This window comes from Salvia splendens, chromosome 2 (assembly GCF_004379255.2).
Source record: "Salvia splendens isolate huo1 chromosome 2, SspV2, whole genome shotgun sequence".
In the NCBI taxonomy this organism is placed as follows: Eukaryota; Viridiplantae; Streptophyta; class Magnoliopsida; order Lamiales; family Lamiaceae; genus Salvia; species Salvia splendens.
Window position 1 is genome coordinate 1792963 of NC_056033.1, and position 22586 is coordinate 1815548.

The following is a 22586-nucleotide window of genomic DNA, read 5'->3' on the forward strand; positions in this document are numbered from 1 at the left end:
TACATGCAAATGGAGGTTAGGTCGCATTTACACTACACAAGAGGAATTTATCGAGTAAAACATAACATCCGAGTACTTTTTGAACGACAAAGATGCTCGTTGTATATGTGAATATTTAAGAATTTCTACTACATGAAGCGTGAGCATAAAAACATGGCCACTATGGGCTCGAACATTCAAATTTATCATATAAATATATTATTATTTATATTTATAATTTTGAGAAAACGAAAAGTGCATTATTACAAATTGAGATTGTGATTCACATAGCTAGGAAGCGAATCAGATAAAGCAAGGGCAAATAAACTTTTTAAACTTTCTTGTTAAACACCAAGTCCAAATATAACATCTAGAAAGAGACTTAAACAAATATTTAAAAGAGTGATGCTAAATGGCCATAATGTGGCCGGCCATAAAAAGTTAATTTAGTCCATTTACATGTATAAAAAAATTAGAATTACCGATATAAACTTATATGTGTGTGAATGGACTTGTGAGTTGATACTTATCTTTGAATTCCATTACGTAAAACACATTAATATCACGAATTACTGTATACGTTGAGCAACAATCAAGAAATGACAGTAATAATAAGTTGAGCAAAAACTACGAAAGAACAACACTAACATGTTGAGCAACATATAATGAAGATGATATAAAAGTAAAATCAAATAGTATTAAACCAAAAATTTGAAAAAAAATCAATTTTTTTTGTTATTTACTTAATTTATGGCTGGCCATAATGTGGCCGCATAGCATTATTCTATTTAAAAATATGCTTAACACTAAGTCGTCTAAGTAAAACCTACTTTTGGTATTAAATGGTCAAAAAAGTTGTTTGACAATATTCAATTCTTTTCATTTTGGATGCGACAAATGATTACTATATAACACATCAATAAGCATTAGGCATCGCATTTTCTTATGATAAATTTGCAACTACAAACACACCACAAGTGAAAAGTTGGTAGAAATAAAAGTATTATTCATAAAATAAGATTAAAAAAATGCAATTAGCTTACAGTAATCCTTCAACACTTTTCTATCAACTTCATCCATACACTTTTCTTTTTCTTCTTTTTGAGAAGCTCTCGAGTTTATTTCGAATGTACACAAGCATAACTTATCGCAGAAATCTGGTAGGAATGTATTCACTAATTCTTAAAGGGTAGCTGTAAAATTCCTCATTTCTGCTGTCTCCCTTCCTGCGATGGAAGGGCACCATCCATGGAAGCCCTCGTTCGTCAACAGCCTGCCTGGCCTCGAGCGTGTTGTCAAGAAGCGTTCCAACGATCAGTGCCACGGTGGGTGGTGAGGAGAATATGGTATTCAAGATATCATTAAACTGCAAATAACACAGAAATAACATTATTGCCATTCGGCCAAGGAAAAGAAGCTTCGCTTCGTATGAGCACTGGAACACTCATAAGGGGTGTCGTTTCATAGTCTGCCCGGTGCTTGTCACTGGAATCTCGACTAAATTTCAACATCAAGAGTTAATAGAGAACTTCAGCGTTCTTGGCATGTTTTTTTAATAGAATTTATTCCGAAAATCGCAGGCAAGATTTTACTACATAGCCATGAACTTAACATCTGGTCATATACAATTCCTACTAGAATTATGACTGCAAAAAAAAACCAAGAATTTTCTACCATTACAAAGAAAAAAAAATCAACTGTATGAAATGAAATTGAATGAAGCAGTAGTATATATTGCTCATGTCTACGCAAAGATTTCGAGACCTTGTATACTACTACTTCATTCAACGTCGAAAACGTTTATGATTTTTTAATTAATATGTTTCTTGATAATTCTATGTTTGTAACAAATGAATACACCAATAAATGTGTGTAATACTTACCCATCCTGCTTTCGTTCTGACAGGACCATGCCCCGACGCATCTGTATTGGTGATAAAATACTGAGGAATCGATATACCCAAGAACAGGGAGACGCCCAATATGTAGATATTTCGCAAGGAATTGTTGTTTGCGAACTGAATAAGCGAAATCCCAGTCGCAGCTAGTGAGGTACAAAGATATATGCTAGTGAGGTTCCAGTTAGAAAATACAGAAGAAAAAGGGTACATCATGCATTACTGATTGGGAAAACTTACCAACGATACCATATAAGATGCAGTATATTGCAGCAAATATCGGCAATGGAATTGATGCAAAAAAAGCACCAAATTTTCCTGCAAAGCAAGATTTCTCAGTAGTCACGTATACCACCATCCAGACTGAACCATTATCATCGTCTTGCACTCCTTTTTACCACACGAAACCAAGAGAAGGCTAACCTACCGAATATTGAAAAGAAGATCATGAAAGCGGTGGATATCTGAACCACTCTTCTGCTCCCAACACGAGTTAGTCCCAGGAGGCCAACATTTTCACTGCATAACAAAGAAAACTTAATCACATTAAACTTATTGATAGATCGTTTGTGCGGGATAGATAAACTCCTTTCCCACTTAAAACACATACTCATGCAGGTGTATGTATCACCTACACAAGCGTAGGGGTGACGGTAGTAAGAAAATATCAATAATATGTCGAGGCACAGTAACAGCAAGTAGGGGTAGTTACTTCACCAAACTACATCATTAAAACATGGGATCACAAAGTCTCATCTAGATGCTATACACTTTCACTTCTTCCTTCCTGGTGTATCTTTGAAGTTAACTACGTGGCTTCTTTAAGCTCTCGAGGGCAAAGAAACACATATTTATTAGATATCCTGAGCTATTAATCACTGGAATTGTTAAAGTTCTCTCCACAATTCACATAAATGAAGTGAATTGGCCCAGTTCAGCAAACTTAAGTGACAAAATAAAGAAGACAAGAGGTTTCTTGAACCAAAACATATGTCAGAATTCAAATGACTCGTGAAATCTTACACAGAACCAGTAGTTCCAACAACAGAACCAAATATGCCTTCGAGCAGCTGGCCTATCCCCTGCAACGGAAAGAGATATGATCAGTCCAAAATTGTTCAGGAAGAAGCATGCCAAAAGAGCTTAGAGAATAACATTATTTATCTAGATTTATCATTAATATATGTATCTATTTTAGAGGGGTTTACTTTTGAGGATTAGCCTAGATAGATAAATATAGGATAAGCCAACCCCTTGTTTACTTTCAAGGATAGAAGTTTGGGCTATATCCCAAGGCCTTTGATAACTCATATCAGTCGACCTAATTATGCTTGATTCATTGCCCATTAATGAATATAAATGATTTACCATCAAATCGTTCAAGAAACACTACATGTCATTATGAGAGAGCTGGTTCGTGTTTGTCAATATACTCCGATTAGTAGCATTTTGCTTGCATTAAATAATCATAATCGACACAGCTGATACATTCTGGCAAATATCTTAAGTACTACACAATTTGTATGCATATCCCACATAAAAGTCTAGAGATAAAGTCATATATTGTTACTAAAAGAATCAAAGTTCTCGTGTCCAGACTCCAGACAAGAAACCGAAAACTTCACAGACCTGCAGACCTATGCTTCTGCTCATCACATGCCCTGGAGGCGAAGTAGCACCAGAAAGCCTTGCTGCAGCATAAAATGTTCCTGTTGACTGCGATTAGGATACTATTGTTAGTCATATACAAGGCCATTGACATAAGCGTGACGGTCAACTTTTCCAATGCATAAGAAGTTTAGAGGGAAAAAAGCACAAAACAAAACGATCACACGCCCAGCTGAAGTGATTAAAAAGTGGAAAGAGAAGTCGATGATCATTTGGTGGTACAAAAAGTAAACAAACCTCAGCAGACGAAACAAGTGCAGCACCCATCATCCCAAATACATGACTTGCTCTGAATATCGGGGTACCCCATTGAAAAGGATACGGAATTTTGATCCTGAAAAGAACAAACATCAAGCAACAGGTAAGAAGTAACAAAGTTGCAAGGAGCTAGAATGCAGAATGTACCATGGAGCAGATGACATAAGAAAAGACCGATCTGTGCGACAGCTTGTTTTTGTCTGCTGCTTGACATTGTTGTAAGCACCAGCAACAGTCAGAATTGCAGCAAATGCCCAAACAATTCCAACACATAGAAGCAATGCATATCTCTCGAGCATAGGCTTAGCAACTGGATGGAGGTGTTGCAAGTACTGCATATAGCATACACTTGAGCCAAATAATCCTTTTGGAAAAAGAATACAGACATAAACACGAGCAACATAACAATTTCTTACTTGTTGCGAGATAACCAGTAGAATTAACATTAGCAAGCCAATTTCCACGCAGTTAGCAAGCTGTCGGATGCATAGAAACAAGTAAGCTGTAGGCTTTATCATGTTTGTAGCTTCACTAGTTTCTGAAATTTCAAGGAAGAGGATAATAAGAAGATACCTGAGGGAAGCCCCTAGAGAATAAGCCGAGCCCCACCACGCAGACAGCTGGAACCAAAACTAGTGGACCAAAGTGCCTGTTCAAAAGCAATTTAAAGAGAAATTGAGAGAAATGGTAGAGCTAATGTGATTAAGCATGAAACTTCCTGAAATCTTCATCTACTACAGAAAAATAAATATAGATGAACAAACTACTGATGACAAACTGAAGGTACACAGATCAGTTTACCTTGTAAGCTTTCCCCATGCATTGCTATATCCAAGTATAATGTTCAAAAACGAAGATACAATTAGTGATCCTTGAATGGCTCTCATGGTGTGAGTGAATCTCTACAAGCATCCAACTCTAACAAGTTAAGAAATTGTGGCTAAACAACAGAACCAGCAAAAATATCTACTTCACACGAATAACAAAAAATCACTTGAAGTCCAAAAGAAAATCATAAATGAGTGTGTAATAGGATCCTAGTGTGCATATAAAGTGCTAACAAAGAAAAGCCAATAAATTCTGGATTGTATCTAAGAAGTGACGTTGATGGATGGGTCAGAGTTGGCTAACTGAGATTACATCTAACATAAAAGAATAGGGTCAACTACACTTCAATAAATGTATTGTGTTTTCAAACCTAGACAGGTGTGATTTTCCAGCACTTAATCGGGCTGGTAGTCAAGGACCACTTGTCACTATTCACCAGCATTAATAACTTAATCAGAGAAGCTCCAAACTGATTTTTGTCTGCCAATGCGACTAGCACAGATCAAAAAGGGTATACCAGATTACTGAATATTAAATGCATTTATTGGGCACTAATATGTCAAAGTAAGACATCTTCTGTTTCTGAAATAAATCTGGGGCAAATATTTGGTGAAAGTGTAATTATAATCCTAAAAGATACAATGATTTTAACTTTAAAATACAGCATTAATTAACAGTAATGAGCAACAAAGGAGAAAAATTGAGTCACAGATATAGTAATACATGATTTTCTACAGAATACGAAGTATTTTATATTCTGAAGACAGCTGTTCATCTTAGATTCATTTTAGGCAAAACAAAATATAAACTTCAACTCACTAATTTAAACTTACAATATATTTACAACTACCAAATTTGCATACCTCGTGATCATTTTGGAAATCACTATCAAAGAAATCATTGATGATTGCAAACACCGATATAATATACGCAAACGATGGGCCCATCACAGTTGGAAGTCGTGTGCCGAACCATGTTTGCAAGAGAGTATTCACTCCTGACATAAAGAGCAATGACTGGATAACTCGAGCTTTATCACCCTGATGGAAAGATTTTACGAGGCAACGATATTACACAAAAGAAAACAACTCCAACAATTTAGTTATTCTTAACAAGTGCAGAAGAATGTAAGTGGACATACTGGGCTACCACCCATCTGAGGCACTAGTAAAGTGGCGATCATCACAGTGGTTCCAAGCATGACAATGTAATGTTGGAAAGCCAAAACTGCTGTTTGTACTGCAATATGTGAACGATAGCATTAGCCAAGAATCATGATATGATAAAAAAAAAAGGTTGATTGTCAATGAAATCTCGAAATTTGGTCAAGTCCTGATATGTCCGTACCTTTGAAAATTTAAATGACAAATCATGAAGTTTCAAAAATTCGCAATTGTCTCACAACAGATTTTTCCCGAGCAAATGTGATATCGAGTTGGCACACACGTATAAGATTATGGTCACGTGGATGAATAGTGTTGCATGTATTAATGTGGCGACATGAACAATGTAGTTTTAGATCTAATAAATCAAAAAATAGATACCTATATCCACTCCTTCTCTGCATTAGTTCATATCTCTCTCTATTAGTCTCTAACCTACGCATCGTCCCCCCTTGTTCTTTTCCGACCACCACCTCCATGTAATGTAGACTTCTATGTCTATCAACTTAGTTTCAGTTTCTCCAAATTTGGTCAGATGGAACAATTGCAAATTTCGGAAGCTTCATAATTTTACATTCAAATTATGAAAGGGGTGGGAGATTTTATAGGCAATTAACCCTAAACCCTCATATGTGGGAAGCAACAATAACCAAAGCTCCAATTTTTATAAGCAGAAAAGACCATGGATACCCAAAATTAGTCCAATTCCAGTCCCATTTCTTTTAATTACAAATCTCCCTATGCTCCAGTTAACAAATAAACTATGCACAAGCAACCTAAACTCGAAGAAAATTTCAATATCACTTCCATTATAAGCAAGTTGGGGTAAAAAAACTGGACTGCTTCTTCAATTAAACACAGACTAATCCAGAAAACACAGCAACCCAATCATGGTAGAAGAGAGTGTAGTGTAAGTACTAACTAACCCCAAGAAGGATTGGAGTGGATGCAATAATGGAGCTGGAGGAGCTGCTCTGCAGGAGGGTAAACAGGGCCTCTAGCACCACCGAGCGGAGGAGCTACCACGGGCGGCGGTGGAGCTCCTTGACCCGGCGGCGGAGCTTGGTGGTTGTGATGTCCCGTTTCCACCATCTTCTTCTTGTCCTTCTTCACTTGAAAGTCTTCTTTTTTTTCTGGGTTTGGAATGGTTTCTTGGTTTGTGGGATTGTTATTCTAACACAGCACAGCACAGCACAGCACACAGCACAGCACAGCACAGCAGCTCCTGATACTGTTAAAATCGATTTGAAGATTAAACCCCTTTACAAATCACCGACAGTTAGCACATGCACAAGAACCCAGAAGCGGTATATTCTCTAAAATCATCTAAAAGTTGCTTTAAAAGTTAGACACCTTTCTGAAATACTCCTTTTCTCAATTAAAAAGTAATCCACAGTTGAATATATTTGAAAAAGTAGTTCTAAAAGTTAGTGAGTGTTATGAAATAAGTTCCATTTTTCCATTTCATTTGTTAATAAAAAATTAGTCTGTTTCAAATTTTATTGTTCTTTTTTATTATAATGGGATAAGATAAGACTCATTATTCACAAATGTAATCTCTTTATCTCTTTATCTTTTATCAATTTTGTATGATGTGTTATTCATTGGTAGTAGATAGGGTGAGTTTAAAATGGAAAAATACTCTATCTATCTCTTGTTAAGCATCTCGTCATGAATTTTAAAAAATGAAAATGAAAATGTATAGAAAAAATTTACTTTTATATATATTGATTGATTTATAAAAGCATTTTTGAGTAAATAAAGTAGTGACATGTAAAATTTATTTAGCAAAGTATAAAAATTATGATAAGTGAGAAGAAAAGTTATGGAATATTTATGGGTAGTGATTGAGGAGTGAGAAATAGTAGAAGGGAATGGAGGTTGGATTACGTTAAGGTTTTGTCCCATTCTAGGAACATGACGTATGGGATCGATATGGCCAATTTAATGTCAAAGATTAATACTAGTACAGTACTATATTATTATTATTATTATTATTATTATTATTATTATTATTATTATTATTATTATTATTATTATTATTATTATTATTATTATCTTAGCTACATTATATGTATCTAAGAGCATCTATAATGGGGCGAAGGAAAGCTCGTCTGATGCATCCTCCGCCGTTACAGGAGGGTGGGGGATGCTTCCCTCATCCTCCACGCCCTATGCATACGATGAACCATTTTTTGCATCCTCCGGCTATCCTCTGCTCCATTGCGAGGGTCCGATGAATAGGTTTGGACGATACAACACATTTTTATTTTCTTGTTTTTTTTTAATTTCTTCTATATATCACCACATTTTTACTCCATTTCACATCTTTCACTCCACTCTCTTCCCCATCTCAATTTCCACTCTTCCTATCTTCCTCATCTCAATTTCCACTCTCTTCCTTTAATTTGTGGTGTTTTTATATTTATTTTGCTAATTGACATATTTGCAAACATAAAAAATAAATGCCCGATTGTAAATGCTCGATTATTATGCAAAAAATATATAGGCGTGCTCACTTAGTAAGTAGTTGCGCCAGTTGTAGGTGCGTGCACCAAATGAGCCGGTGTGCGTAGGTCTTCTTTATTTTTGAAATAGAATACACTTGTTGGGGTGAGAAAATATTTTGGATTTGTGCAATTATTTCATAATAAATTTTTGTTTGGGAAAATATCGCAGTCATGAAATCATGGATGCCACTGTTGTTATGCAAAATAATGTGTTCTAATGATAAAAAAAAATTCTACTTTCAGTTTTTCTAATGGACTAGTTTAATTACAACAAAAATTAGAATTTAATCAAATTTTACGAGAAAAAAAATAAATAAATAAGACTATCATTTAGAAATAGATGGAGCAATACTACAATTTTGTCGTGCATGTGGAAAATCTTTCCAACATCGTTAGGACATTTACGTCATTCTTGTATTTAACCATTTTTTACTTTTCAATGCATATGAATTATGAAGTAGCTAACTCTTATCTGAAAATTCTCCACCACCCAATTCTTCAAAATTTATCTATAAATTGAGGACCAAATCCAACACAATGTATCATCCAAAAATACTCGAATATCATCGTCCAAATTTCAATCTCCAATAGCATGGGTGCTAAAGTAATCACTACTATTCTTGAGATTTTGCTCCTCATTGCTCTCATAATGTCTTCTCAAGTTGTTGTAGCCAGGGAACTTGCACAGACTGCCATTGTAGAATGTATGCTCTAGCTTTTCTTCCCTCAATAACGTTATTTTCCATTATTTCAAAATAAAAATATAAAATCATTTCCATGGATAATAATTGTTAATTTTTCTAAAATATTGTTGATATTAATTATTGAGATCATGGAATTACATATTTGTGGAATAAAACAGGTGATAGGACAAAGATTGATCAAGAGGCTCCACCGTCATACCAAACCCCCTGCTACAACTACTCTCCGCCCAAGCCCATCCATCATCCTTGAGTATTCAACTTCGAACTACAGAATTTGGCAATTTTATCAATATAGGAGTATTATTTTAATTTCATATTTTAAATTGTGTTATAGAAAAGGTTCTGCGCCTTTGTATAATTTGTTGCGATAACAGTCAAGCTTCTACTCTGTAATATTGTGCCAGAAGATCAAATGGAATATAAATTTTTATATGAAAAATGAAATATATGGAATCACTCTAGATAATAATGTACTAGCCATTATAAGAGCGTTATTCTCCTATTCATCCCTTAGATCCTTTATTCTTCTTAATATGGGACGTTAGATCTCATTCATCAACGGTTCAGATGATCTGCATTATTACACTATAATAGTGCATTATTAGTCGGTGTGCATTATTCAACTGAAAATTTGCATTATTAAATGACACGTGGCACCAATCTAACCGTCGGATGACAAAATCGTGGGGCTGAGATTAAAAAGAATAAAGAACAAAAGATACAAAAAGGAAATGAATACATCCCTATATATATATATATATAGGGGAGCGTTATTCTCCTTTTCACATCTTAGATCATTTTTCCTTCTTAATATTACGCGTTAGATCTAAGGCATCAACGGATCAGATTGATTCTATAAAACTGGTTCCGTGTTGCATTATAGAAGGTGGTTGTATGCATTACAGGGTTATTATTGACATTTGACGGAAAAGTAACTGCCACATTTTGGTATCTGCGAATAATGCACCACATGGTCACGAGTAATGCATATAATTGACTATATAATGCACAATATGTGAACTGCAATGCATACGAATAAGATGTACCATGTTATGATGTTTGGACACACGTTTCTTGTTTCCCCTAAGGGTTTAATAAGCTTAGGGGCTAGGGTATAGTACGTACACACGTATGTAATCTTCACATGGTAACGAGTAATGGATATAATTGACTATATAATGCACAATTTGTGAACTGCAATGCATACGAACAAGATGTGCTGTGTTATGATGTTTGACACACGTTTCTTGTTTCCCCTAAGGGTTTAATAAGCTTAGGGGCTAGGGTATAGTACGTACGCATTAATAACAAATTATAAAACGATACGAATAATTCACCAAATTGTCACGAGTAATGGATGTTATTAACTATATAATGCACAATATGTGAACTGCAATGCATACGAATAAGATGTACCATGTTATGATGTTTGACACACGTTTCTTGTTTCCCCTAAGGGTTTAATAAGCTTAGGGGCTAGGGTATAGTACGTAGACATTACTAACAAATTGTTGTTATTGGAATATACGTATGTGCATTATTTGGTTTAGGTAGTGCATTATGTAGCTGTTAATTGTCATTATCTCAGTATATTATGCATTATTAGAGGTATTGTGTATATGGGTTAATCAACGGATTGAAGATTACATACGTGCATTTAGTAATGTCTACGTACTATACCCTAGCCCCTAAGCTTATTAAACCCTTAGGGGAAACAAGAAACGTGTATCAAACATCATAACATGGTACATCTTATTCGTATGCATTCAGTTCACATATTGTGCATTATATAGTTAATAACATCCATTACTCGTGACAATTTGGTGAATTATTCGTATCGTTTTATAATTTGTTATTAATGCGTACGTACTATACCCTAGCCCCTAAGCTTATTAAACCCTTAGGGGAAACAAGAAACGTGTGTCAAACATCATAACACAGCACATCTTGTTCGTATGCATTGCAGTTCACAAATTGTGCATTATATAGTCAATTATATCCATTACTCGTTACCATGTGAAGATTACATACGTGTCTACGTACTATACCCTAGCCCCTAAGCTTATTAAACCCTTAGGGGAAACAAGAAATGTGTGTCCAAACATCATAACATGGTACATCTTATTCGTATGCATTGCAGTTAACATATTGTGCATTATATAGTCAATTATATGCATTACTCGTGACCATGTGGTGCATTATTCGTAGCGGTTTCCAGCCAGTATTAGATTACTATTGTACCCTCATAATGTACAAAATAGGACAAATAATGCAACACGGGATTAATTACCCAATGTTGATCTTGACCGTCCATTTCTCTAATCTAATGGCTGATATTAAGAAGGAAAAATGAGGAAATATAGGAAAAGGAAATGAATACATCCCTATATATATATATATATATATATATATAGGGTTTTGATCCATGCAAAACCATTCTTAATACAAAAATGCAGAACCAAGCATACAAAAGTCATTTTTAGGTCATTGTAAGCTTATTTTTACGTCATTATAGTAAGGATGACATGAAATGATCTTAACATGACCTCAAACCCAAAGTTTATAATATGACCTAAAACTGCTTTACAATGACCCTCCGTGTTTTTGTTTAATTATTGACCATTGGATTGTCAAATCTCATGGTCAGGATTTGGTCTGGATTTTGTATTGAGATCAAGTTTTGTATTGATCATTTTCCTATATATATATATATATATATATATATATATATAATGGGTTGCGTTAAAGATAGAACAATTTTTAAGTGTAGAACCTAGAACTCTACATATTTTATTCATAGAATGAGGAAAAAATGACGGTCAAGATTAAAAATCATACATATTAGACTATGTTTTCACGACATTCCGGACTCAACATGTGAAAAAACTCACATGTTGATGGAAGAATGAATGAAACGAAGAAAAGTCCATGCATGCTTTATTTTTTCACTTATCTGCATTCACCCATTAATAATAGTTTTGGTTGTAATGGGAAGTTGCTGTGCAAATCAACACCATTGGATTAAAAGATCTAACGACCTCCGTTTGGCATTTGTTCTACGTTTAAGAATGGTTCTACGTTTAAGAATGGTTCTATCTTGATCACAATCCTATATAGTATATATATATACACTATATGTTATTTTTAATACCCAAAACCCATGTTTTCGCTTTAAGCCCAAAAGAGTTTTAATTTTTATGCCCAACATATTATATAATTCTGGCCTATAATTTAGCCCATGAAGTTATTTCTTCTATTCTCTTCTGGACTCCTACAAATTACCATCATAAATTTCTTTAAGTATTTCAGCAAAGATAAGCATAAAATCGAATTGATATTCAGACGGTAAAGTAGCTTATCTGCTTATGCAGTTAGAAACTGATCAAATGATATTTTTATCTTGTATTCACCGTATAGTTTGAATTTGAAAGAACAACTTGATTACATATAATTTGATCAACAAAATTTAAAAGATAAATTAGTGACAAAAATAGAGGCTATATTCAGAATCGCACTATAAAATAAATAATGTTACTTTTAGGCATTATGCAAAGCTATTTTAATTAAAAACCCAAAACTCATGTTTCGCTTTTAGACCAAAATAGTGTTAAATTTTAAGGCCCAATATTATTTTATCCGGACCAATAATGTAGCCCATAAGTTATTTCTTCTATCTAATCTAACATAGGCAGGGGGTCATTTATTTTTAAGATTTAATCTAGAGTAATAAAAAAAAGTATAAACTAAGTAATATTTACCAAGTTTTTTTTTTTGAGAAATTATTTACGAAGATATAGTATGAAAAAAGTAAAACGCCCCAAAAGGATTCCTTACCCCATTTCTCACTATCTCCGATTAAAGCAAACAATTATGAATATGACATATGGTAGATTCATAAGTGTTTATTCTCATGGATTTATCCTCAAGGAAAAATCATAGTTATAGTTATAAATTCTTATAGACAAAAATTAAAATAATAGCCACACTCAAATCATCAATTGTTCTAGTCTTTCTCATTGAACTTCAAATGTGATGAAAAAAATAATCTTTGAGCTTGTAGTCGACTTTACCTCTCTTTATTTTATCACCTCTTTAATTTTTTTGTTTAGTGATAAGAAGAGATGTAATTATGTTATAATTGAGTTATAAGTATATTTAATTCTAAAATTAAGACAAGTAGCAGGTAGGGTGGACCCAGGCTTTTTTTTTTGTTTTACTAATCAACATGGTCATCCGAGTCACACCTGATTAAATATGTTAAGCCCTACACAATTTAATATTATAAAGTTTCTAGTGCTGACAAAATTCATTGACTTTCTCAATTCCTACTAGCAATCATAGAGCTTATTAAAGTAATAGGTTTTGCTTCCAATTCTACTACTGTTGAAGGGATGATAAAGTCCACTAGTTGAAATACTAATAGTAGATATGCCAACCAAGTGTTTGGTTGTACCTACTGTAGAATAATTAGAAAAATAGAAAATAAAAGCCATCATTCTGTCACGCCCGCATTTTCTAAGGATAGAAAACACGGTTGATCGCGACTAGGGGAGGAATAAAGAAGCGGGAAAGAAAGGGAAAACAACGTATTAGCACCATAGCTCGAAATAAATTGGAATAGCTAGAATCAAATCAGAGTACCATTTCAACAATCAACAACTCCAATTGAAATATCTCAACAATACACGAACTCGAAAGAAACAATATTTAGCGGAAGCATTTCGAGAGTAGAATACTATTATGTATGAAGACATAATATATTCAGAAAATTTTATTTACTATCTTCTTCACTTTCATGCTCAACACCCACCGCGCTCGTCACCGCTCAACCTGCACATAGGGAAAACACATGCAGGGCTGAGTACTTGATGCACTCAGTGAACTCATGCCGAAAACATTTTCAATAAAAATATTTATCATGCCATTAACGAGTGACATCGGGGTTTTAACTTTAAAGGGCCCGAGTCACTAAAACATTTCACCAACATCATCATCAACATCAACCTCAACATCATCAACATCACCATACCATATCTGAACATACATGACAAGGAATGTGGCCACATTCCAAGCCACTAGACCGGCCAACTCAGAGAGATAGCGCACGATCTACAGGGTGTACACTAGCCTGAATAGGGACTCACTCCCTAGTCAGACCCGAATTCGATTAACCATACATGGCAAAAGCCACTTCAGATAGGTCCCATAGCAACACAAAAATATGGCATGACAAACATATTTCGCAAAGATAAATATACTTAGGACATAGTCTTTATTTAAAAAGAAAGCCCACCTCAAGTTTTTAATTCGAAATTATTTCATTTCCCTTGATGTCACGTCTCGCTTGCAAGGAATCACCTTTAGCATTTAAATAACACATAAATCAACACAACAAATCAAGCCAAAAATAAGATGCATGCATCCTATGTCTCCAATTATTTTCTCGATCAAAATTTCAATTTCTTTTCCAATTAAAAGCTTAGGTATTTCGATTAATTCTGGTCTCTCACACCCAACAAACAGTAGCATCAATTACCCCATGGTAAGATAATATAAAAAGAAATTAATAAATAAACAAAAAAAATATACTCCCCACCTAAAGTAACTACACGTACACACAATACTGCCATTCCACTTTTCTTTAAAACAAAAACAACTCTAAAATTTCGAAAGCATAAAATAATTAAGGAACAATTACTCTTCCATTCCCGAATTCATCGCCCCCTTTCTCCCCAAAACCGTCTGCTACCCTCTCTCTACTGTAAATCTCAACCAAGACCATCCCAAAAGAAATCCTCAAAATTGCAGCAATCAAAATTGAAGATTTCAGAGGCGCACACCCACAAATTGTCTTCACTCTCACTAAAAGATCAAAACACATCCCAAAACAGAACCCCGCCGGTTCCCCGATTCGCTGTGGTGCAACGCTGCCGGCTCTAATTCGTCCCACGCACCCACTGTCGTCGCTCGGCGCCGCAGCAGCCGCTGCGTCGCTGCTCCGGCGGCCTCGATTCCATCCTTAACAGCCTTGTTTCCACCGCGATTAACCCCGCAGATAAGTTCTCTTCCAAAATTATGTTTTTTTTTTCACATTCTCGGTTAATCACAGCGGGTATTCGATTATTAGAGTTCGCTTGATGTTGGTTTCAGTGTTGGTTTCTTTCAATTTGGTTCGATTCCTAATTGATGTGTTCTGGCAGATATTTGAGTTCTAAATGTATGGTATGCTCCAGTATGAAGTACACAATAGGAATTGGAATTGGGAGGAAGTATACCTTGAAAGAACAACCGATAGCTCTGTTCTCTCGCATCGCAGCGCCGCCGTGAGTCGCGGCAGCTGCTGCCGAACCGGACAGCCTTCGGCTCCGTATTCACCGGCTGCTATCCGCCTTCACCGAGCCCGTGGACCCCTCCGTCATCATCTCTTCTCCCTCCATCCAATCTCTCTCAAAACACAGCGCCTGTCATCTCTCCTTCTCTAATTTCTAACTCTGATTTTTATTTTCTGTAATTGATTGAACTATCGTGTGTCCGTAAAATAGATTAGGGCTTATGTATATAGAGTGAACGCGGATGGTGATATATATATATATATATATATATATATATATATATATATATATATATATATATATATAAAATGAACGTCCATGTTTGTTCAGATATGGCCGAGATTTGCTCCTCTAGTTGAAAACTGATTTCTTTCTCCCTTCTCAAATGTGGTAACCGAAAAGGAAGTGGAGAAGGGCTCAAAATTGGTGAAATAAAAACTGACTTGGTTTTTTCTAAAATTGGGCTTCAAAAAGAAATAGTTTTAAAAAGAATTGGGCTTAGAGATAAATAAATTGGGATAGAAAAAAAATAATTATTATAGGCCCCATAATGATATTTCTTCTCTCGACAAACATAACAAAGCCGAAAATTTCTCCGGTGTACAAACGACATCCTTTCAAGAATAAATAAAAAGATAGAAAAAGTCGGGGTATTACACATTCTTTAATTTCTTAAATCATAGATCAACTATATTGTTATTCTAAGTCTGGATCAAATCTGGATTCGATCACAATGCATTATTATATGTATGTACATCATATTTGATAGGATTTATTGAAATATCATTAATATGTACGTAATCCATTGTTATATAGAATCACAAAAATCTATACTTAATATTTTTTATTTTATATATCAAACATAAATATTAGTAGGATGTTATAGGAATAAATGATTTGACCTTGTTGGGTATATACTCATTAGTTATTAGTACTAGGGTTTCTCCCATCTCAACCTATTCATTGAGATGCAAATTTAAAAAAAAAAATTAAAATGATATGAGTTACATAGGGTTTTGGAATATCTCAAAACTTTAAAACTTCCAGTAAATAAGATATTAGTCTATACTAGTATTAACTTTGATCTATTTAGGGATTAGATAGAATACATAAATTGATTTTTAATTTCTGAGATATTGGAATTAAAATAAAAATATACTAATAAAATTAGAAAAATGTTTTATGTTGTGGAAAAATATGAACGACGTGTTGGTCCTTTGTATGTATATCGATCAAGTTGGACTAATTAATAATCATTCCCAACTAATATTATTGTTTTTTTTCGTACTTGAAATATTATTAAATTTAAATGCCACATTATGATGGATTGAAAATTGAAATCTTTATCCTTAAATATTACTCCTACTAACTTCTTACACGTTACAAGTAGGCAAATACACGTGTACACAAAATATCATTGCCTTTTCTTGCTGTAATGTTAAGTACGTTAATCCATTTGTTTAATTGGTAAGATACAATTAACTTATGACAAATTTCTCATGGTCAAAATCTCTCATGTTTAGCCATTTGCTGAAGTTTTCTTAATCAACTTTACTTTCTCTACATAATATATAAATTTATTTATTCAAGATAAATTGAGGAGGAAGTATTCACATTCATAAGAGAGTCCCTTGACTTTGTATATCTCCATCCACATCACATGACCTACTTGATTAATTTATTAGCTACTAATACTCCTATTAAAAGAATCATTAGACACACAATACTATCTGAGCTTGTTCAATATTTTTCTAGCCTTTATTCCGGTGCTATTAAATAATTAAACCAAAAAAGGAAGGAAAAAATATAGAGTGGGATCTTATTATCTTCCAATTAATATGTACTCATATATTGCTCCCTGTTATTTGGTTTATCTATATATAGATACATTTACCTAACTTATTATACTTAGTAACCATTAAATTATTGAAAAGGGTGCATCGACCATCTTTTTAACTCTCTTCTTTATTTTGGATATAACATGAACCAGCTTTCCACATGTCATACCACAACCTCATGTCTCCTATCAAATTCCATTATTCTCCTTTTTATATACACCAATGAACAAACTTACCTAAAGAATGCATCAGTTTAAAACTTGAACTTTTTTACTTTGTACACTTGTACAATTACGAATGTATAAAAAAATATAGACAAATGGTGACGATGAATTGTAGCTTAATTGCTCGTATTTTTCAATTTTTGGAATCAACTTGTGACTATATTGATAACTTTTTATTTGCTTAAATTTTTATAATAAATTCCACAAAGAGACAATTTTTAAATTTAAATATAAATTAGACGCAGTATACATTGTACTATATAAAAAATATAATAACATTGAGAGAAGATATGTATATGCAAGACACGGTTGAATATTCAACTTAATTTTCTTTATAATTTAATCTTTACATAAATTTTGACTGAAAATAAAAATATGGGCGAGGGCGAGAGGATACAGTTTTATTTATACAATCTATCTCATACAACAATATTTTCTAGTTTACAATTAGGATGACAAATCCAAAAAAGAACAAAAAAATTAACAAAAGAAGAAAAGAAAGAATGGCTGAGTCAGAAACTCTCACTGAATAATGAGAAATGGAAAAGGAAAAATCTGGCCATTAATTCATATTTCAAGGCCATTTTGCTCTACAGATAAATTCAAATCCCATTTGAAAGCATTCAAAACTACTGATGAATTCGAGTTGGATGATTCCAGAATAAACATTTCATCAGAGTTAGATACCTTTGATTTTTCCGATTTTCTGCTGCTAGATTTCGGATCTACCGACGTCAATTCGCTTCTCGCGGACGATTTCTCGGTTTTTCTCCGATTATTGCTCGTTTTTTCCTCCTCGGCCGCATATTTGTTCGATTTTTCCCGTTTCTGGAGATGCGTCATCCAGTAGTTCTTGACATCGTTGTCCGTTCTTCCCGGCAGCTTTGCTGCAATCCCGGACCACCTATTTTAGAAAAATAATAATTGCCATAGTTAAAATTACTATTTATAACTAGGGAGGTGGCGTTTGGTTGTCATGACTAATATCACGAGACTATTAATCTAGGATTAAGTTGAAGGGTTCAATCTTATGAACCAAACATGATACATATTTAATCATGAGATTTAATCTTGCCAACCGAATACCCCGGAGAGTCTTGTGTCGGATCGCCTGAGATTCTAATAATTAGATAGTCTAACACGAGTTTTTATGCTAGGGTTTTGTAAATCGTACTTACTTGTTTCCGAGCTCTTGATGAAGTTTGGCGATTAGATCCCGTTCTTCTTCATCGAATTCCCCCCTTTTCACACCGGGTTTCAAGTAATTCATCCATCTCAATCTGCAACTCTTCCCGCATCTTTGCAACCCTGAAATTTATATAAAACCCATCAATTATTGCAAATTGATGGCAACAACTCCCGATGTCCGCACATCGGGAGCCCACCTGCGTCTCTCTCGTCTTGCATTGGGAATGAAGGATCAAGACGACTAACTTACGAAACAAAATAAAACAAAAAAATAGAAGAATTTGGTTGAATAATTACCAGCAAATTTGGGGAGCAATCGCCAGTTCCAATGGCCGTATCGAACGATATAAGATCGAAGCTTGTTGTCTTCTTCTTCGCTCCACGCGCCTTTCTTCAAACCATCTTTGTCGACATAAGCAGCTTTCACCATTGTTTTCCGACACAAAATCGAAGCTATTAATCCAACTTGGAACCCTTTGAAACAACCAAAGTCTTGTCTATATATGCCTTAATACCCAAATTGGAACAAGACTATAACTATTAATTGGAAAAGCATACATTATTTGGTTTGACTTGTGAGCCTAACATATACTACTTACTTATAAAGTTTTGATTTTAATTATTAATATTGGGTTTTGTCTATATATGTCTCATTTGCCAATTTGCCTTTAGCTCCCAAGAGATAAATGACACATGGAAATCGCCATTTTGTTGAAATTGCGGCCATATTTATACTTTAGTAATAGTGATTTGACTCGTAATTAGTTAATATTAGTGGGAAATTAAAGCGTCTTAATAATACGGGACAATCGGCTTGCGATATTTCGTCAAATCCTCCTTTACTACATAAGTTTGTGGTATTAAAAGGTTTCGAATTTCAAAATTTTCACTAAGAAAACTTGAAATTAATTTCTGCATTTTGTTCGTATTGATTTAAAGATCATGTAAGCACAACAACGATAAGGAATGAACCTCCCTACTTGAATTTAGTTTATTTTGTAAAATTGTAGATTTTGTTAAATTTCTTAGTTTCAGAAAGCTGAATCAGCTTGCTGATTCTCACATAAAATGTACGTACAATTGATTAGTATATCAAGTTTAATCAGAAAGTTAATTTGATTTCCACAATTTATTTTTTGTAAGGTAAATCCACGATCGATTTCTCTTGCTAACTAAAATCGAAACATCTTGGTTAAATTGAAATATTAGGAGTTTGATGAGTCTACCTAAATCAACCTAGTGAAATTTTGTGAAAGATTTGTAACATACTATCTCTATCTCAGTTAAGATGATCCAATTTTTTTGCACTTATTTTGAAAAAATAATAATAAATAGTTAAAGTGAAGAGAAATTAAAGTAAGAGAGAGAATAATGTCGAAGAGACTCTCCTCTATATTATTTTCTTTCTTATTTTACTTTATCTTTACTTTACCTATTTAATATCATATTTCCAAAACGCATGCGAAAAATAAAAATGATCATCTTAACTGTGACCGAAAAGTAATATAATATTCAATATTCATACACAAATTAAAGTTTTCGTTATAATTTTCTATTTGTGAGGACCCCATAGTTTGGTAGTGGGAGTGAGGCCTCGTGATTGCAACATTTTAGGTTACATTTTCAATAAACATGAATGAATAATTAATAAAATAAGTAGTAATAAAATGTATAGTACACTTCTGTATTCTAAAATCATATGGCATACAATAAATGTTGAATAGGAAGATACAAAGTGGAATTGAATAATTTAAATATATATTAGGGGTGAATAATTAGTCCATCTATATTGAATTGAATATTAGTTATATGTCCCACAGATTAATTTTTATAGTTCCAAATTTTAAAAATTTTAATCGAATATTCGATGAGTTGTACCTACTCTCTCTGTTCACATGGTATAGCACTCAAAGATTTGGATCTTGGAAAAAATACATGCGATATAAAAGAAGATTGTAAATTCTTTTCCTTTCTGTTTCTGGTAACTGAAACAATAGTAAAAAAAAATCAAGACAGAAGACATTGGAAAATAAAGTTAAAAAGTACAAGTAGCAATTACCCACTACATTTTTTTTAAAATTACGGCACATTTCTCTCAGTGGAAAAAATTAAAATATTAGAACATAAAGTTGGGTTCAATGAATAAGGGACACTGTTGGGTCCACTGTGAGTATTAGATTGATTAAACAATTAAATACCGAACTTTTATTTTGTTGAAATTTGGTCACAAGTATATTTTTATACTACAAACGCCACAATCCATTTTAGGTAGCTAGGCTTAGTTTTAGATATTAAAAATGTATGATTGAATTGCATAATTTAATAGTTTGGATATTTTTTTTATATCATTTGAAAGTTTTCAAAATAATTTAAGATATATAAAATAATTTAGGATTTAATTTGTATAGGAGTAATTTGTAAAACTCAAATATTGACATGTTTTGAGCTGAATAATTGTACCAGTTGGTGATTTGTCGTATGTATTAATTTTGTCTTCCCTAAGACTTGTCTTGTTGTATTAAGTGAGTGTTACCAATAAATTAATGTCTTGGAAATGAAAAATATTAAAGTTGGCACAGATTATTGTCGAAAAAGTTCAGAAAGATTCATTTCTCTTTATCGTTGAAGATCGAAACTTTAAAATAAAATGAAATAAAATAAAAGAAAGTTAAAAGAACAGTGTATCTGTTACAAATTTACGGATTAAATTATTATAACTCACTTAATAAATGAGCCTATTGGCAACGAGAACTCATTTATCTATAAACCCTAGTACATCAATAGTCTTTTTCTGATGTGTTATTCAATTTACCTATTTAGATTCATTATTATTTTATGTACTTAATTATTTCTATATAATTAGTCATTAATTTTATAAACTTGTTTATAAGTTTTCTTTGTCGATCGGTTTCTTTTTCACGAATCGCATAAGAGAATCGAAGTGCATAGGAAGTTGGAAGACTATAAAGTAGACTTCTATAATTTTTTGGACAATTAATGAAATAAAATGATAATCCCCCCGTTCCATAGTAATAGAGACGTTTCTTTTCGGCACGGAGATTAAGAAAAATTGTGTTAGGTGAGTTAAATAAAGGGAGAATAAAGTGGAAAATGAAAAAGGTAGACAGATGAAGAGAGAGAAAAGTACGAGAGAGTAAAGTAGGTGTGGAAAAATGTGTTGACGTTTACTAAAAATGGAAATGACTCTATTACTATGAAACATATCAAAATGGCAAAATGACTCTATTACTAAGGAACGGGAGTACATTTTTTGAAATCCTAATTCTCTTTCTTGACCTCTATCTGGTTTGAAAGAAGGTATCTTTTATGATTTCGACCTCCCTATTTCACATATGCTTCCTTACACTAAAAAGTAAATATTTCTCAGCATTTCACGATTATTACTGACAACCTAACGATGTCATTTTCTTATACGTGTGGAATTGTCGTTAGATCATAAATAATGTTGCTCTCATTTGGTGTGAAAATTGAAAATTTCAAGTCAAATGGTAATTTACCTAATATTTTTAAATGTGATCATTTTTCATTTATGATATACTAGATCTTAAAATATTGTCAGTGGTTCCACCTAAATAGTGTATGCAAGTGTTAAATGAACAAAATACAAATAAAGTACTCACCATTACGTAGTAAAGAGCTCGACTATATATTGACAAGATTCCAAGGCAAATAAAACTAAACATATTCTATATATCAAATCAAACTTTGCTTTTCAGTGGCTGTCACCATCTAACTTAAATCTGCATTTACTATTTATATTTTTAATAATAATAATAATAATAATATACTCCACTCCATTTCCTAATTAGAGTTAATTGGTTGTTAGAACGAACCAACTAAATATAACTATACTAATAAATGGAGTAGCGTGACATGACCAATTTTCATGTGATTAAACGTTTCAAACTTTGCTCCTTCACTAAAATTGTTATGATTTGACTAATTAGGTAAAACCACTAAAATTCAAAATTTAGT

At 33.3% G+C, this 22586-nt stretch overlaps 2 protein-coding genes and 2 long non-coding RNA genes across 4 annotated transcripts; 1 reads left to right on the top strand and 3 right to left on the bottom strand.

The window, feature by feature from the left end:
• Nucleotides 1-964: 964 nt before the first annotated feature.
• Nucleotides 965-7142, bottom strand: LOC121782647 (nucleobase-ascorbate transporter 3-like). Its single transcript, XM_042180586.1, has 14 exons — nucleotides 6721-7142; nucleotides 5773-5870; nucleotides 5495-5671; nucleotides 4605-4705; nucleotides 4377-4452; nucleotides 4220-4279; nucleotides 3951-4135; nucleotides 3783-3879; nucleotides 3507-3593; nucleotides 2901-2959; nucleotides 2305-2396; nucleotides 2118-2195; nucleotides 1863-2023; nucleotides 965-1345 (listed from the first exon to the last, which is right to left on the bottom strand). The coding sequence occupies exons 1-14, from the start codon at nucleotides 6884-6886 to the stop codon at nucleotides 1124-1126; spliced, it is 1659 nt and encodes a 552-aa protein (XP_042036520.1). The 5' UTR covers nucleotides 6887-7142; the 3' UTR covers nucleotides 965-1123.
• A 1668-nt stretch (nucleotides 7143-8810) lies between these two features.
• Nucleotides 8811-9447, top strand: LOC121770101. Its single transcript, XR_006043750.1, has 2 exons — nucleotides 8811-9008; nucleotides 9167-9447. It is a non-coding gene; the product is annotated as an uncharacterized LOC121770101 (long non-coding RNA).
• A 4331-nt stretch (nucleotides 9448-13778) lies between these two features.
• On the bottom strand, nucleotides 13779-15611 carry LOC121759234. The gene is made up of 3 exons (XR_006041619.1): nucleotides 15284-15611; nucleotides 14302-14366; nucleotides 13779-13838 (listed from the first exon to the last, which is right to left on the bottom strand). It is a non-coding gene; the product is annotated as an uncharacterized LOC121759234 (long non-coding RNA).
• A 2179-nt stretch (nucleotides 15612-17790) lies between these two features.
• Nucleotides 17791-19135, bottom strand: LOC121771774 (transcription factor MYB114-like). Its single transcript, XM_042168650.1, has 3 exons — nucleotides 18888-19135; nucleotides 18581-18710; nucleotides 17791-18306 (listed from the first exon to the last, which is right to left on the bottom strand). Exons 1-3 carry the CDS (start codon nucleotides 19018-19020, stop codon nucleotides 17970-17972), a joined length of 600 nt encoding a protein of 199 aa, XP_042024584.1. The 5' UTR covers nucleotides 19021-19135; the 3' UTR covers nucleotides 17791-17969.
• Between the last annotated feature and the right edge of the window lie 3451 nt (nucleotides 19136-22586).

What these genes read in the sequence shown, in the direction of transcription:
- LOC121782647 (XM_042180586.1), bottom strand. Translation starts at nt 6,886, where the DNA reads ATGGTGGAAACGGGACATCACAACCACCAAGCTCCGCCGCCGGGTCAA. An exon ending in GCAGAAGCATAGGTCTGCAG is followed by an intron (nt 2,960 to 3,506) that starts GTCTGTGAAGTT and finishes TTTCCGTTGCAG; the next exon opens with GGGATAGGCCAGCTGCTCGA. An exon ending in GTTGGAACTACTGGTTCTGT is followed by an intron (nt 2,397 to 2,900) that starts GTAAGATTTCAC and finishes TTTGTTATGCAG; the next exon opens with TGAAAATGTTGGCCTCCTGG.
- LOC121771774 (XM_042168650.1), bottom strand. Translation starts at nt 19,020, where the DNA reads ATGGTGAAAGCTGCTTATGTCGACAAAGATGGTTTGAAGAAAGGCGCG. An exon ending in ATTGCTCCCCAAATTTGCTG is followed by an intron (nt 18,711 to 18,887) that starts GTAATTATTCAA and finishes TATAAATTTCAG; the next exon opens with GGTTGCAAAGATGCGGGAAG. An exon ending in CATCAAGAGCTCGGAAACAA is followed by an intron (nt 18,307 to 18,580) that starts GTAAGTACGATT and finishes TTTCTAAAATAG; the next exon opens with GTGGTCCGGGATTGCAGCAA.